At 42.3% G+C, this 18,249-nt stretch overlaps 1 protein-coding gene across 1 annotated transcript; it reads right to left on the bottom strand.

The window, feature by feature from the left end:
- Positions 1–14,812: 14,812 nt before the first annotated feature.
- Positions 14,813–18,118, bottom strand: LOC148885132 (GTPase IMAP family member 7). The gene is made up of 3 exons (XM_089019235.1): positions 18,002–18,118; positions 17,732–17,907; positions 14,813–17,518 (listed from the first exon to the last, which is right to left on the bottom strand). The coding sequence occupies exons 1-3, from the start codon at positions 18,024–18,026 to the stop codon at positions 16,664–16,666; spliced, it is 1,056 nt and encodes a 351-aa protein (XP_088875361.1). The 5' UTR covers positions 18,027–18,118; the 3' UTR covers positions 14,813–16,663.
- Between the last annotated feature and the right edge of the window lie 131 nt (positions 18,119–18,249).

Genomic DNA, 18,249 nt, shown 5'->3' with positions numbered 1-18,249 from the left:
GTTTCCTATGGGAAATTAATTTTTGGGATACACACTTTTTGCCTTACACACTCTGTCTGGGAACCAATCAAGTTCGTAAGCCAAGGTATCACTGTATTAGCCCACTTAGTAGCAAATTTCTCTCTCCATGTCTGCACATTATCTCGCCGCCGCCGCCGCGACATTTGGCCGAACGCCAACAAGGTCCGTCCGTCCCCGCTTGGCTTTTTCAAAGCCGAATGGGAAAAACACGGACGGGTTGAAACGACGGCGACGTCAATGAGGTGGTCGCCCTTGCCAAAACCTCAAAGTGGAGTCGGGAAAAAAGAACAAGAACAAGAAGCGATTCACACAAACGTTCCCCCGAGCGAAGGACCAACCGCGTCGTCGCCGAGAGTAAAAATCTTGATCGCCACCCACGTTTTGAAAAGAGCCAATGAAATTCCAGATTGTCACCTCATGTCACTTGCGGCTAGGCGGCAACGGAAATGCCTGCTTGGGGGGGGGGGGGGGGGGTTAGGGTGGTGGTCACTTGACTTTTTCGTTGTCATTCTCGAATTTAATCGGGAATTGAAAATATGACGTAGAGCGACATTCCCGAATTTGTTTGGGTTTTAGTTGTTCTTGCCGAGTTGCCGATAAAGCGCTGGCCAGCCAGCCAGATAGCCAACAGCTTGCGAGCTTACAGCCAGCCAGCTAGACAGTTACAAGCTAGCCAGCTAGCTAATGGATAGCAAATAAGTATCGAATAGATAGCCAGCTAGCCAACAGCTAGCCAGCTACATAGCTTACAGCCAGCCAGATAGACAGCTAATAGCTAGCCAGCTAGCTAATGAATAGCAAATAAATAGCTAATAGATAGCAGATAGCCAGCTAACAGCCAGCTAGGCAGCTAATAGCTAACCAGCTAGCTAATGGATATACAGCTATTTATTTGCTATCCATTAACTAGCTAGCTAGATTTCTATCTATTTGAGTTACTTCGGGGTTGAGTGAAAGCTGGCGCATGTGGCTGCCGCTGCTCACCCACAGAAAAAGTTTATCCTGTGACTGTAAAGTGACCTTGAGAGTTTTGAAAGGCGCTTATAAATGAAATGTATTATTTTCCCTTCCGCTTTGTTCCAGCTTCAGCTGTTATAAAAGCGCTATATGAACCAATATGTATGTATTGTATTGTATTGTATTTTGTACATCCGCCCCCATTTCAAGGCCAGATAACTCCAGACATATATAACTTAGAAATTAACTATTCTTTTCTAATGAAAGAAGAGAGTCTGATGTTTTTTTACACTGAATTGAAAGTTTATGTAGTCCTAAAAGTATATATTCTGTGGGTCGTGCACTTTGAGTGACAATGACAATAACCCTGGCACTGGAGTGACAAGACATTTTTGCACATCTGGCAGTTAATGCGTTAAGTGAGCATGAGTCCGACGAGCACCCTGGGGCGCTAACGTAAAACGGCAAATTTGATTGTTTGACAACGTTCGCGTCGATGCGATATGAGAGGATTGATGGAAGGCCACGCCCCTCTCCTCCCCCCCCCCCCCCCCCCGCCCCACCTCGCCACCCAAACAGTCGCCCTCTTCATCCCGCGTGGCCTCTGTTGGTGGTCCCTTGTTGGAAGCTATATTTTCCCCTCACTTTTCTCCCCTCGTCCCCGCCCCAAATTTTTTTTATAGCTAACACAAAATTGTTCCTAATTCTCTGCTGCTAGAGGGGGGTAATTTGTGGCTTTTGGCCCGAGCGACGCAAGCCTCAAATTTGAAAAAGCTGCGTGGAAGGCGTGCTGCGCAATCCAGCCGGAATAACAGCGGGAGGGGGTAATAGGGTGGGGGGGGGGGGGGTGTATAGGCCAGAGAGGCAGCAGGCCCAAATTCAATTAGTGAAAAGCACCAGAAGTCATACACAAAACTTCACCGGCCTCTGAAAAAAAAAAAGGCAAGGCCTTCTCTGCTGGCCTAAAAAGATCTGAATCAAAGACTAATATGAATTCTATTTTTTTTGTGCTGCTTCCAGATGTGTGTTTTCATATTTAAGCATTGAACCAATCACATTTCAGCCATCATTTGTTACCAGGGTCAGAAATCAACCTGGACGCCTTCACAATCAGTTCTGCAGGCCCTGGAGCATAAAAATCAATGTCGATGAAACTGTTGCTTTCACCAATCAGAATTTGAGTTGGCAAAACCAAAGTCACATGATTGGTTAGTCATGAGCAAATCATTGTATCCTTAGCCGTATCACTAGCGCATACTGGCCAGAGCTAGCACACTGAATGAGTTAAAGAATAACTAATTTTCAAATTTTAAGTAATTAATAAAAATAAATAATAATAATAATACATTTCATTTATAAGCGCCTTTCAATACTCTCAAGGACACTTTACAGTCACAGGATATTTTTTTCTGCGGGAGAGCAGTGGCAGCCACTATTATTGTGGTTTTCATATGACAATTTAAAATTTTGCTTGGGACTTTAGCAAACAAAATGGAATTTCACAAGTTTAATTTGCTTTGGCGGGCCGAATAAAATGAGGTGACGGGCCAGATTTGGACCCTGGGCCTTGGCTTTGACACCTGTCGTATACATAACGTTTTTTTTCAGTCCAGAAAGGCCATATTATCCAGTCTTTTTTTTGCGCATCAAAAACTGGAATTTCACAATTTTGATTTGCTTTCGCGGGCCGAATAAAATGACGTGGCGGTCCAGATTCGGACCCTGGGCCTTGGCTTTGACACCTGTGCTCTACAGGATGAAGTAAATTCGATGTTGAATGATTGCTGTCAACATGGCGTCCTGAAGAGGCGCTCATTGATTTTTCCTTCTCATATCACGGTGGTTGTTTTACGACTCCGAAAGGGCCCAAAGTGTTTTTGGGGTCCCACATGTTTTTTCACTTGCAGCGCAGCACATCATTGCCCGAGTGTTTAAATATTTAAGAACCGTTTTGTTTGTTTTCTTTTTCCTTTTAAGCGAAAGAACATCCGCGTGCAATGAACAGTTGGACATGAACTGCTATCACTCCAGGGAGCTGTAAAGGCCCCCCTGAACACCCCCGTACGTCCAATGAAGTCCGTAAATAAACATACTTGCTGTCAGATCTCTGGAACCTCTTGAGGGGGGCTTGCAGCCCGCCGCGTTTAAAAGGTAGGCCGATAAGGACAAGCGCGTTAGCAACAACGGAGAGCTAACGGGGCTATGATATGTTAGCTTGGAGTTGTCGTATGTTTTGTTTGTTAATGTTTAAGTGTGACACTGTCTAAATACTGACACAATTCTTTAAATTGCCTCGTCAAAAACTCTTTGAAGATTCATCTGTACCTGAAACACAAATGCTTTGACTTTCACGTGCTAATGTCGCTAATTGCTAGAGACGCTACACTCTCAACTTAACTCAAGAGTATGTAAAAACTTTATCATTAAATATGTCATTCTTACGTATAAAGAAGGAAATATGCTACTCAATTCTGTGTATTTATTTAATTAGTGACATTCCGTGTATTAGCTAACTAGTTATCTAGCTAGCTATCTATTAGCTATACAGCTTGCTATCTAGCTATCCATCGATTAACTGGCTATTGGCTAGCTAGCTAGCTTTTCTCTGAGTTATTCCGCGTTGTTGGCTATCTACTATCTGGCTAGCTAGCTTTCTGTTTATTGACTTCCAGGTTGAGTGAACGCTGGCGCGTGTGGCTGCCGCTGCTCACCCACAGAAAAATTTTATCCTGTGACTGTAAAGTGACCTTGAGAGTTTTGACAGGTGCTTATAAATTAAATGTATTATTATATTATTATTAGCGACTGCTTCGTTGTACCGGCTATTCAAAAAGCAACGATTAGCATCTTGTCATGATGTATTATTTGATAGAAATGCTTGTAAGCGTCACGGGCGCTAGCCACGCCATTCCCCTTTCCACCCACCTGCGACCCGGCGGTCAATCACCACACGAGTGACAGCGGCTAGCGGGCAAAGAGCAACGCCGTCAACGCCCGTTAGCGCGCCTGTTTCGTTTCACACGTCTGCCGGATTAAAATGCCTGGATGTAAAAAAAAAAAGACCCTGTGTCAACCTTTTGGAGGAAAACGTCAACGGTGTCAGTGAGATTGGTACCAGTCCAGACCAAAGCAATCGATCAACTGGGTCAAAGTAGGAGAGAGGGAGGGGGCGAGACGACACAGGTGCGGGGGAAGAAACAACAACATCGCAACTCAAGTTAAACAAACGCATCTCTGACGATGGAGATGGATGGGGGGGGGGGGGTAATCCTCTTTCCACGATGCTTTTAATAATAATAATTAAAAAAAAATAATAATAATAATAATACAGTAAAGTCTCATTATATCGATATTCAAGGGAGTCCGAAAAAATATCGATATAACCGGGACTATCGATATATCCGACCCTGTTTGCATGTAATTTTCTCCGTGCGTGCATAGAAATAGTATCGATATAACCGGGACTATCAATATATCCGATATCGATAAAAAGAGACTTTACTGTAATAATAATCTACTTTGGAAAATGATATGTAAATGCACGACCTTATAACGCTCGGGAAAGTCCGGAAGAAAGAAGGAGGCTTCTGATTGGCTGCCGTGCCGAGTATGCAAACTGCCAAACGAACTGAAATTTCCAAACCAAACGAAGATTTAGAAATCGGAATAATTTATTCCGATTTCGAAATCTTCATTCAAACGTTTGCATTATTGAAAAAAGCAAACGTTCGATTTGAAAAACGTGATTTTTTTTTTCTCCAAAAAAGTTGTCGGCCACCAGAGACGTTTTGTAACGTAAAAGTTGCACACGCCCGGCCGGGCGTCTGGGCAGACGTTATTTCAGACACTGATTCCACACTGATCTCGACTGCATCATCCCGAGTTCTCGGCGGCGTAGCCGAACATCTGGATGGAGGGAGGAAGAGCCATGGAGAGGATTGGGGAGGTGGGGGGTGTTCTGGGGGGCTACATTGAGTTTGGAGGAGGAGAAGTGAAAGGCGTGTGTTTGTCTTAGGGACTCGCGCAGGGGAAAGGGGCTCACGGGCTCCCCATCCGCCGGCCTCGGGAGCTTTTTAGCTCGTCGCTAACAAGTTCCAGGCAGCGGCGGGTCAGAGGCGCCCGTAAACGGACGGCAACATTTGGTCTAAAGTTGCAACCGCCGCCGTTTACCATCGCGGAGCACAAGCCTTGGATTTGGAAGCCCCAAACCTCCATAGTGCCCCCCAACCCCCCCCTTCCCGTCTCCTTTGAGCTTTCCAACAAGGGAGCCATAAAGCGCTGCTCCGAGGGCAAACTGAGGTGGAGACCTCGGTAAAAAGTGGCGGCGGCCATTACGCCGGAGTAATAGAGACGCATTCCCACACGGCGGCGGCGGCGGCGGCGGCGCACCTTTGGGAGTACTTCATCCCCGTGAACGCCGCGCCGGCCCGGTGGAGGACACGCTTCGTCAATTTCTCATCCGAGCGGAGTTCTTTTGCAACAGTGGTCCAAAACTTGTAAAAATAAATAAAATAAAAGAATGACATAAAAAAGACACGAATGACAGGTGCCAAAGTCAGGAATGTGTTGGGGGGAGTACACGGGGTCACAGGGGTCACAGAGGGGGCGAAGTGAAAGGGGAAATATTATCTTGGTGCTTGTCACATTTGGGTGAGCGGAGGGACATTACTGAGATGACAATTTACCAGAATTTACCTGTTGATATATTTTGGAGCTACTGCAACTATTTCATGGGATTTTCTTGATGACTAACTTTGGTTCACAAAGCAGAAGAAAAGTACAAAAATGTACATTTTGTTGTTAGCTTTTATAGTGTGTCTGAGGATGATGAAAAGCGCTTCAAATATATATCAAAGTCAATATATATCAAAAATATCTGTCAAAGTGACTGCTCACAATTTACTTGTAATTATTTCTCTATGAGAATGCATTTATTTATTCATTGATCTATTGATCCATTTATTTAATTATTTCTTTATGTATCTATTTAATTATTTATTGAGTATTTATTCATCTATTAGTAATTTTTCTAGTATTATTTATCTATGTATCTAGTATTTTTTTATTCTAGTATTATTTACTTATCTATTTATTTACCTAATATTTATTTTTATTATTCATTTATTTTGTGTTTATTTATCTATTTCATTTATCAAACTATTTATTTTTCAATCTATTTACTTATCCATTTATCTATTTATGTATTTGTCTATTTATTTGTTTTTTGTATGTATTTATCTATCCATTCATCAATTTTCTCAATGTTCTAATTCATTTTTTTATTATTGATTTTGTGTCAATTTTATGTTGAGCCATCCATTTTGTCACTGTTTTTTTTTCTTCTTTTTTAAGGAACACCAATCCAGCGGTGTCAAAATTGCTCGAATGAGGTCATCTTCAGTCAAGTTGTCGCGCATCAGAATCAGAATCAGTTTCTCGCCTTTTCGGAGGTTTGTGTGGGTAGACAGTGCTTGCACGCGGGTGTTTTTCCTGCTTTTTGGGCACAGCGGAGGATTTATTTGGACAGATGTGAACTTTCAGTGGCAGGATGACCTCAGTCAGGTCGGTCCTACTTGGCTACATTGTCGCCGATCTCTCCGCCCTGGAAAAATAGCTCCCTTCTTTTGACAGAGTGACTTGTCGACGGAAAAAAAAATGCGCAAACAAATGACAATAAAAATCAAAACAAAACAGCTACTAGGTTTGGAAGTGAAAGGTCACGAAAGGTCATCTGTGAATGCCTTTTGTCAAAAGCAATGTTGCCAACTTTTCTACCTAATGGACATCAATCAACACGGCCTAGCGTGGCGCTACCAGGGGGTTAGCCATAGGGGTCCATAGCCATAAAGCGCTTCAAAAAATGCACGTGCAGCCATATGATATGATATGGTGGGAAAAGGTCAACGTCGGAGGTGGAAGGGGGAGGGGAGGGTGGACAAGGATGAAGAGACAGCAATGTTTGGAGAGAAGACAGGGGAGCAGCTACGCTAATTTATACCCCCGATAATTGGAAACAGAGTCCTGCACCTGAACCGCATTCTCGGCCTCCTTGGCCACAGCCGTTGATCGCGGCATGGACAACGTGGGAGGGTGATGAAGTGATGAATTGGGGAAGGGGGGGGGGGGTATTTGGAAGGGAGATGGAAGTCCGTGTCAATGGGATCCTTGTGGTGTGCTCTGTTATTTTGTGATTCATTATTTTCCATTTACCTATTTATCCATTTATTTATCTATTATTTATTTTGTATTAATGTATTTTGTATGAATCTTTCATCCATTTATTTATTATTTCTTTAGTATTAATATATTTTGTATAATTTTTATGTATTAATCTATTTATTTTTCATTAATTTATTTTGATTATATTTTTTTTGCAGCTATTCATTTAATTTGTCAAATTTATTTATTAGTATCCATTTACCTATTTATTCATCTATTATTTATTTTGTAGTCATGTATTTTGTTTGTATCTTTTTTACATGTATTTATTTATTCCTCTATTTATTTATCTATTATTTATTTTGTATTAATATATTTTGAAGGATTTTTATTTCACGTACTCATGTATATATCTATTTATTTATGATCCATTCACTCTTTGTATTCATGTATTTTGTATGATTTTTTTCATGTATTCATTTATTTGTTTACCTATTTATTCATTCGTCTATTATTTATTTATCTATTATTTATTTAGTATTAATGTACAGTAAAGTCTCGTTATATCGATATTCAAGGGAGTCCGAAAAAATATCGATATAACCGGGACGATATCGATATAACAAGACTTTACTGTATTTTATATGAATCTTTTTTCATGTATTTATTTATCTATTTATGTATGCATCTATTTATTTATCAATTCATCTATTTATTTAGTAATAATGTATTTTGTATGAATCTTTTTATCATGTATTCATTTATGTGTTTATTTATTCATTTATTGATTCATTCATTTATTTATCTATTGATTTATCCATTAATCTATTTATTTAGCATTAATGTATTTTGTAGGAATTTTTTTCATGTATTCATTTATTTATCTATTTAATTATCCATTCAAATATTTATGTATTTATTTTTATTCATTTAGTTTTTTTATTTTATTTGTTGCTGTTGGTTCTTTGCTGCAGTGGATGTTTATTCAGGCGCGGATTTTGATTATACAATCAATCGTCTATTTGGATTGGAATGATCACGATCAAGTGCGATTGACTTTATGAGCGTAAAAACCCTCACTTAAGACGGGAGGGGGGGGTTGTTACGTGGGGTTGACCACCCTGCTCCGCGTGTCAGGGTGTGGATGGAGATCTTAATATACTTCACGTGTGTCATGGTCACGGATCCACATCCAAATTCCGTCTTTGCTTTTCCTTGTTAAATCAACATGATGGATTCCTCCGGAAAATAAATTTAAAAAAATAATCATAACACGATGAGTCATGGCATCCGTTCGTTATTAGTCGAGTCGTGTGAATCTGTGGAATCAATTATTTTTGTTTGTTTTTTTTTTAAATGGCGGGTGCTTGTGAGCCTGTGATATTTCACTGATGGCTGATGATGGATTCGTATGTTGGCCGCCAGTGAGCGAGCGTCTGGCATTGTGCTGGAAAATGAAGTCATCTTGGAACACAAACCATCAAAAATAATAATAATACAAAAAAAATGAGGGATGCTGCACGATGGCTTTCATATCTACGAATCTTTGGAGCCGTTTGGAAACGATCCGGCCTTTTGATTCCCGTCACACAACTCTGATATGATTCGATTACGCTTCAAAGTTGATCGCAAGCTTGCTGAGCGACTCATTTGTTGCGATTCAAAAATCGTTTTTGTGTGTGTGTGTGGGGGGGGGGGGGGGGGGGGTCAAAGGTGAGGTAGCTCTGATCCAGTTGATGTTGGTTAAGTTGGGGCTGAATATATAACAATACTGTAAATGCAGCTGATGCATTGCAAAGTGTTCTACTGTGCTTCCATTCAAAACAGAGGATAGATAGGATAGACAAATAGATAGAAAGCTAGCTAGCTAATTCATAGCTAGTTAATAGATAATAATTATAATAATAAATTTCATTTATAAGAGTTATTCAACTATCTAGCTAACTATGAGTTATCCATTAGCTATCTATCTATTAGCAAGCTAGCTAACTTTCTACCTATTTGACTTACTTCCGGGTTGAGTGAACGCTGGCGCGTGTGGCTGCCGCTGCTCACCCACAGAAAAACGTATCCTGTGACTGTAAAGTGACCTTGAGGGTTTTGAAAGGCGCTTAGAAATCAAATTCTTATTATTATTATGGTCTATGGAAAAGGATCAAGCTCCAAGCACACATGACAGGCACCGCGATGCGCCGACTTCTCTCACGATTTGTCTGTCGGCCACCCCCCACAACCCCCTCCTCCTCAATTTCTCCTTTCTGGTCCTCAAAGCGAAACACATTTGTGTACGAACATGTCACGGGAGGGATCGGACGCGCGCTTTGATCACGACTGTGGTGACGTCCGCAAGTGTGCCCAGAAACATCTGCCATTTTTCTTCTTGACATTGACGACTTGGAGCGCAGGCACTGGTAATTGCCTTTATTTGACACATACAATATTTGACCCCCTTTTAAACCCCCAAACACACACACACACACACACACACACACACACACACACACACACAAAAGTATGCAATAGCATCAAAACAGTGAATGTATCACTGTACATCCAATCCAATCCAATTGTCGGTTGGGGAGATGAGGAAAAATGGCCAGTAGCGCCATTTTCTTTTTTGTTGTTGTTGTCGTCGCCGTGAACAGAATTCCAGGTTGACGTGGGATGTCGGCGATCGATGTCCAGGTTGTCTCCAGTTGGCGGCTCTCAATGAAGTTCTCCCGTCCGATTCGGTCCGACTCGCCATCAGCGAAACGGCGGCGCGTGAATCTGAGTGACAGTTGATGCGTGCGGCGACCGTATTGATGTGGCGAAGGTTTTCGACTTGATCCGCCAGAGGCCAGGGTCAAATCTGCCTTGAATTAGGCGAGTGTTACAACAGGAATCATGTAATCACATCCACCCCTCAAAGCCCGGCAAAGACCACTGAAGGGGGGGTGCGTGCGTGCGTGCGTGGATAAGCCTGCCACTTAACCGCACGCCGATCGGTGTCCTTTTCACAGAGTAGGACTCTTAGATCTTCAAAAGACATTTTAAAGGACAACCGACGTCGCCGGACAAGTTGTGTCCGTAATTCATAAAATGGCTTCAAATGACTTCTACTGAGCGTATTTTACAAAGATTCCACCGCATATAGCTAGATTTTACCGTTTAAGACTCGTGCTGAATATTCCGGAAGTCTTGTTTTTGAGTTGGTGACGAGTCTGTACGTGACGTCACTGAAGGAACGCCCCTGACCGAAAAAAAGGACACATTGTAGCAGTCCTTCCATCACGTCAATGCATTTTGCTGTACTTTGTTTGGTCTGAAAACTTTGTGTAGCACCGAAAAGAGGCAGAAGAGGGCGACCAAGCTCCATGGAAGGAATTTATCAGCCTGTGGAAACGCGCTGATTAAGTCCTCACAGGAGCTTGTACGCCATTTTCTGCCTGTTTTTGGGTGATACATTTCCCCCCAATGTTGCCTCAAAACGGCACGGAATGGATTGCAAACGTGTATGCTTTCCTCTTCAGAACTATTTGAATCATATTCATAACTGGATGTGTAACAAGAAAGCCTCTTTTCCGAATCTGAACTCTATGAATCCATTGTTTTGATTCTGGAACAAGGCAGTTTGTGAAGGAGTATCCTGGAGTGACGTCATGAACTGGGGGCGGGACTTTCTGAAAATCCCCAATTTGTTGCAGTTTTAGCACACTTTAAGTCATTTTTTATTGGTGTTTTGCATGTGACTAAAAATATCAGCCTGCGTCTTTTGGGTATTTTAGATGCTATCAAACGTTTTTCTGATGTCAGTTAGGAAACAAAAAAGTGATGTCGGTTGTCCTTTAAAATTGCATTTTCTGTGTAGCTCTATCTGTACTTTTTATTTATAATTGTATTTTATTTATTGTATTCTATTTGTGACTGTATTTTATTGATTATAGTAGCTCTGCTTGTCTGTGACTGTAAAGTGTCCTTGAGAGTTTTGAAAGGTGCTTAAAATGTCATGTATTATTATTATGAATATGATTATGATGACTACACTATCTTTGCGAGGCCAAAGTGAAGTTATGAGATTGTTCAGCAAACGTATTTACAGTACGAGTAAACGAATTGGAATGTTTTCTTTGGAGCGAGCGTGGAATGGTCTGCTCGGCGGGAACGTCGTCCGTCTGCGGCCGTTTCATCTTAGCGTGTTATTTTGCCGTAAATCAGCGGCGGGGAAAGAGAAAAAAAAGTGCGTCGTCTTGTTTTGTTTTCCTTTTGCGAGCCCGTAGGGGCGTCACGATAACAGAAAAAGATGGCCGCCTCCGCCAACCCTCACGTGACGTGACGTGACGGACCTTCCGACAATATTTCCGCGGCGAGGGAGGCGAGCGAAACTTCCAAGGCGGCGTGTTAATGATGGCTGGCTGCCTGGCGATTCCCTCTCGTGTTTGTTCACATTTTGGTTTTTGCTTCTTCGCGCAGCCGCAAATCAACTCTGTGGATTTTCCTTTTTCCGTCTTCTATAAAGTTTGATCTTTGAGCATCGCGCTGACCGCCGCGTCGGCTCCCCAGAGGTAGCGAAACTAGTCACACTCTGTCTTTAAGTCAAATATATTCACGTGGAAAAATAAATTAATCAAATCAAGGCAAATAAAGGGGTCCACTATGAAGTAACAAACGACAACATAAGCTCTCGGTCGTACAGGAGTGGTCCATCGATGAAAAGGTTTCTTTAGCCGTCATCTGTACAAATTTGAAGGTGTCAGATGTTTCGCTTCTCATCAAAGAGGCTTCGTCAGCGAACTAAAATGTTGCTGGTAGCTCTGGCCCTATATAGATTTATATCCCTACTGTCCAGAAAAACCAACGACAACATTGGTACTGTGAGAACAAGCAGAGTCTTTGTCGATAGGTGCAACGCAGTGGCGGACCCTCAAGGCCTGCAAGGCCTTCACTGCTGGCCTAAGAATATCTGAATCACAAACCGCCGTGATTTATATTTTGTGTATATGATTTCAGAAAAATTCATGGACAAAACATCATTCACATCAGTGTGTGATTATGCTATTTTTAGGCCAGCAGAGAAGGCCTTGCGGGCCCTGACGATCCACCACTGGTATATGCCAGAATATATCCTCAAGCATGAACCTAAATATTGATATGTCAGCTGATTCGGAATGAGAATCCGAATCATCTTTATTGTCCAAGTATGTAGAACACACAAGGAATTTGTTTCTGGTAGAACACGCTGCACTAGTATCATCCAAAAAAAAATGGAGAAAAATGGAGGCACGACACAGTTCTATTCGGCTTACTGTTTAGAGACTTAATGGCGACGGGGGAAGAAGCTGTTTAAATGTCTGCTGGATTTGGATCGGTGACGCCTGCCTGAGGGGAGTCGCTGGAAAAGGTGGTGAGCAGGGTGCGGAGGGTCCATTCGAAATTTCCGCGCCGTTGTTTTTTTTTTTCGATTCTTGCAGTGTGCAAGTCCTCGAGAGTGGCTGCCATGTCATGTCATAATAAACCCCGTCTTATACGCCTGCTGTGCGTCCTCTAAGACGGAGTCTATTTGGACAGGTGTTCTAGTCTATAAACTGGCCTCCAGGGGGTTTAGCCTGCTATTTCATGAAGGGAACGCCGATACCCCCCCCTCCGCGTACTGTCCACTATTGTGCATGTGTAATCCCTAACAATAAAAAACTGTTTAGCACCAATTTTCCTTTACTTTTTAACTCCCCCCGCCTCGCCTCGCCTCACCTCGCCTCCCCCTTCGCCCGCCACCAGTTTCAGACAACTGCGGCGGTCACATCTGGAAGACAGATGTCCAACGGCAAAGCTTTGACTCTCTCTCTCTCTCTCTCTCGCTGCTTCTAACTCACTCTCTCTTCCTCATGTCAGATTTTTTTCTCCCCCCTCCCTCCCTCCCCTCCCTCTTTGGGAAACATGAGAGCGGGGGCTAATTCTCCCTCACTCTCTCTGGCTCCCTCCCCACAAGGCCGGCCGGGTTGGACCACCCGCATTCGGAAACGCCTCGCCGTTCCCGAGGAAGAGCCTCCGAGCGGCGAACGGGAAGGAAGGCGAGATGGAAGGACGGGCCACGGATGATGGTTTTAGCAGAGTATCAATTACATCATCGGGGGGGCGGAGTCACAACCTGCGATCGCGTCGGGAGGAACGCTTCCCGTTGCATCATTCGTTGTCGCTGGAAACGGTTTCTTCCGCCGACGACTTCCGTGTCGAGTGACGACACGGTGGACATTTTGGATTGACGCGATTGAATTGTGATTGAGATCGAGCCACAAGTCGCATCAAAAGTCGCCTTGACCTTGAAAAGTCGCCTTGACCTTGAAGCACCACCTCCTCCAAAATAAAGATTGACTGATTGTGAAGAAATCTACTGCTGTTACAATAATAACAATAAAAACAACAATAATAATAATAATAATAATAATAATAATACATGTCATTTCTAAGCGCCTTTCAAAACTCTCAACTCACTTTATAGTCACAGGATCAGTTTTTCTGTGTGTGAGCAGCGGCAGCCACACACACCAGCGTTCACTCAACAATAAAAATAATAAGACAAATTAAAATTAAAATTAAAATTACAAATAAAAAATTACAATTATAAAAATAATAATGATAATAATAATGATGATAATAATAATAATAATAATAATAATAAATTTCATTTCTAAGCGCCTTTCAAAACTCTCAAGGTCACTTTATAGTCACAGGATCAGTTTTTCTGTGGGTGAGCAGCGGCAGCCACACACACACCGGCATTCACTCAACAATAAAAATAATAAGACAAATTAAAATTAAAAAATTACAATAATAATAATAATACATTTATTCTCCAAACTCAGAATTCTGTCATTCGTGAAACACGTTTTATACAATTCGGTGAAGCCTCATTTATGGCGGGAGATACATTCCAAAAATAGCCCGCAATCGGTAAAATCCGTACAAAGTACAATGTAGTCGGCGTTTTTATTTATTTCTTTTACAATGCAAAACTGTACATACTACAGAGTGAAACAAAATAAAACCACTTTTTTTAATAGTTTAAAGAACAGAGCAGAATGCTCCATGAGCTGTCAAAGCCAATGTGTTTGATTTTATTCTGCTTTGTTTGCAATGTTGTTTCTTTTACTTTGTTTGTTTGCACATTTGCATGCCATTAATAAAAAAAATAAGAAAAAAAAGTTTTCCCCCTGATATTATAAATGCAAGAACTCATTTTGTAAATGGTTTCATGAAAATAAACTCACTCAAAATATGGGTATCATTTGCATACATCATTACAAATCCCCAAATAATTATTCAGCCTACACACCTAATATAATGTATTATATGCAAACCGGTGTAAGGACATCCATGCTAGCTCCTGAAAATAAAACAATTTAAAACTATGGTGGACATTTTGTTTCTATCTTTTTTTGGGGGGAATATTTGGGATTTTTCCCTCCGTTTTTCGGCGCTCGGTACACTCAATTATTTATTAGACCCCCGAACGTCTACTATTTTGTTTACACAGTGAGGGTTTTCCCCGCCATTGTCAAAGATTATGTCGCCACCTAGTGGAGGTTTCTTCGCAAAGCATATTGTGAAAGTTAAGATTTTTTTTTTCATAATAATAAACAATAACAACAAAAATAATAATAATAATAATAAATTTAATTTTTAAGCGCCTTTAAAAACCCTCAAGGTCACTTTACAGTCACAGGATAATTTTCTTTTCTGTGGGTGAGCAGCGGCATCATTCACTCGGCTAGAATAATAAGACAAACAGATAGAAAGCTAGCTAGCAAGCCAATCGATAGCTAATAGCTAGCCAGCTAGATAGTTAGCCAGCCAGCCAGATAGCTATTGTACGGTATTACAGACAAGACAAAGACAATTGACTTAGCACAATATTTCTTACTAATGTCTACATAAACAAAAGTCAAACATGAGCTTTTCAGAACATGTTTATGGAAAAACTAACTAATTTAAAAAATGTGTTTAAAAAATCGTTTTCATCTACCAACACGCCTAAAATGATATTCGGTAAATTAATGGCGAATTCCTTAGCGAACAATGCTCAACAACATTGCATAATAAAACGAAAGGTCATACTTAAACATACTTAAAATTCGTATTTTCATCTTCGATTTTAACAATTATTTTTCACGCTCATTTCGGTATGGACGCTTCAGGAATGGTGGATGCAGTTCTTCTAGTCGCCGATAGGGGACATTAAAAGTATACGTAGCCGACCCGCATCGCATGCCATTTACTGTATCACAATTTTCATACGCTATACAACATATTCCACAAAATAAGTGATAATTATGACAACGCCACTGACGACAAGAAATTAGAGTCACACAATACCCGTCAGGGTGGACTAATATGAGACATATTTGCTCGAACAACCTCAACTCGACAGCACAACTGATTTAAAAACAAACAGTTGGTGTGCTTGTGGGGTACAAAATTACGTGTTAATAGTACACAAAAAGTTACAAGGCAATTTTTAGCTGCTTTTTAGACTGAATTTGCTCAATTGACGGTGGATATTCTCAAGTGTCATCTGTGCACGCAATTAACTCCTTACCTTTCGTTTGGGACGCTTTCCGAACGCAGTGACGAATGTTGAAATGGCCGTTTTGCCGAATAAAAAGTCGTTGGCAGTGGGAAATCTGATGAAACTATTGTCACTTCCTTCGTCATGAGTGCAACCGAGTTAACCGGTAGTTTGAACGCTGAATGAAGCACGTGCGACAACATGCCACTCAATCGTTTCGACCTGTGTGACGTCACCACCCCGGAAGTGAAAGGACGCGAGAATCAAACCGCAAACGACACATTCTGAATTGTCTTTAGTGATTAAAATGATATCTAGCAAGGATCTAATCACTTTATTAAAAATAGTTATGCATTTTAATGACGTTCAAAATGTCTTAAAAAAAGCAATTCAATTTTTGATGAAACTCCAACAATGCAAACGAAGCTGCTTTTATTTATTGCTTTTTTTCCACCAGGAAAGAAGTAACAACTACTACAGATACAGGTACATGTAAAATGTGTCACAATAATAATAATAATTACTACTAACTCTTCCTTTCAAAACTTTGCTGCTGTGTTACTTCCGGGTAGAGTGAACGCTGGCGCGAATGGCTGCCGCTGCTCTCCCGCACACAAAAAAAAAAATTATCCAGTGACTGTAAAGTGTCCTTGAGAGTTTTGAAAGGTGCTTATAGAAAGGCGCTGTGAAAATAAAATTATTATATTATTATTATTAACTAAATGTATTATTATTATTATTATTATTATTAGTAGTAGTAGTAGTAGTAGTAGTAGTAGTAGTAGTAGTAGTAGTAGTAGTAATAATAATACATTACATTTAATTTCTAAGCTCCTTTCAAAACACTCAGACACTTTACAGTCACAGGATAAAAACGATACAATTCTAAGCTGGTTAGCAAGTGGTGTTAGCTGGTTAGCTTAGCAACGCAATGAAAAGCTGTTAGAGTGCAAGCGACGGCTACGTCGTCTCGTCCGATCAAGATCATTTAGCTTTCTGCGCTTTTCTCCTACGCACTTCTGTGGCAACTGAGCCCACCGTGGCACCCACCACGCCCCCAACGGGCCCACCAACGAAAAGCCCAACCAGAGCGCCGAGCAAGGCTTCCCTTCTCACCATGGTGGGCAGCCATTTTAGCCATCCCACCAGTTTCTCCCACAAAGCTTGCAAAGAAGAGGACACGGGAGACGAAGGCGAGATGCCGGAAGACGGGAAAATGGACTCCAAGTCTAAATCGAGCAGCGCGATGCTTTTTTGGGCCTCTTCTAACACGGCTTCCATGTCGTCATCAGTCACCTCTGAGGGCGGAGGTGAGGAAAGCTCTCCGTGCACTTCCTCCCTTCCCCGTTTGACTAATTCCAGCTGCTTCTTCCTCACTTGCTCGCTAACTTCCCGGTACAGAGGGCAGCTAAAGTACTGACCCTGGTTCTCTTCCACCACCCGCTCCACTTTCTCCAGCAGCTCCTCAACGGCTTTGCTCTCCTCCGGTTCTCCGTCGCGGTTCTCCAAGGTGTGATATCGTCCGCCGCATCTTTCCAGCAACGCACGGAGGTCCTTGCGCCACGTGACCAGGTAATCCTCCAGTTTCTCGTCCTCTTCAAGCTCGTCCATGTTGGTGAAGAGGACGATGGTGTTCCCGCTGAGCGCCGAGGTGCCCAATAGCTTCTCCAGGACATCAAGTGCTTTGGTTTCGCCATCAGCCGGTCGGTTGACGGCCACGCGCAACAAGAAGGCGTGCGGTCCCGGGATGGAGAACGTCATCAGGGAGGAGATGTGTCGTCTTCTTTCCTCTGAGTTGCAGTCTGAACTGAACCAATCGGGGCTGGAGATGAGCAGGACCTACAGTCAAGACAGAAGGGTACAGCGTCAGAAAAACAGTCAAGGAGAAGTCATAGCTGTTTAGATGTGCTTTTTTTTTGGGTGGTGTCTCACCACCCAAAAAAAAAAAACGAAGAGCCATTTAGGAGCCAAAAGAGCCGGATCTTTTGAGTGAGCCGAGCCAAAAGAACCGACTCTCTGAAAGGAGCCGGAATTCCCATCACTCGTCTGTACCTGTCTGCCCGCAACTTGTCTTCGAAGTGTCCCGCACTCCTCCCCGGTCGACTTGTCGTTTCCCCGACGGTGGTCTTGCAGACCCAGGATGTCGCCAACAGCTGAGCGCCCTCCCGTCCCGCTGCGGCCCAGCACGACTAACCTCAACTCTGCGCGGCAGCGATGTTGGGCGTTGCCTACAAGAGATGAAAATACATTCAAATGGCAAATTTTTAGCGCGTCGCCGAGACCATTTGAACTCCAAGATACAAGTAGTCCTCGCTAACCGACCTGTTTGAACACTAAAAGAAGACATGACGCCCGTTTCGCGGTCGTATTTGGCGAGAAATCAGGGAGAGGAAGGCTTCCTGGTTCCTGCAGGAGGACGCGCGACTGGGTTGCAGCGTAGGGAGGGTCGAGGGAGGAGGGGCGGTGGTGCTGTGGATCTCGATACGTGGACCATTGGTCTGTTATTTTTACCCTATGACTTGAAAAATGAATATACAGTAACCCCTCGTTTTTCGCAGTGAATGGGGACC

Source organism: Hippocampus bargibanti, linkage group LG17 (genome assembly GCF_051943395.1).
Source record: "Hippocampus bargibanti isolate YZ-2025 linkage group LG17, ASM5194339v1, whole genome shotgun sequence".
NCBI lineage: Eukaryota > Metazoa > Chordata > Actinopteri > Syngnathiformes > Syngnathidae > Hippocampus > Hippocampus bargibanti.
Note: the sequence above shows the minus strand (reverse complement) of the source record. Positions and strands in the feature narration are given on the sequence as shown.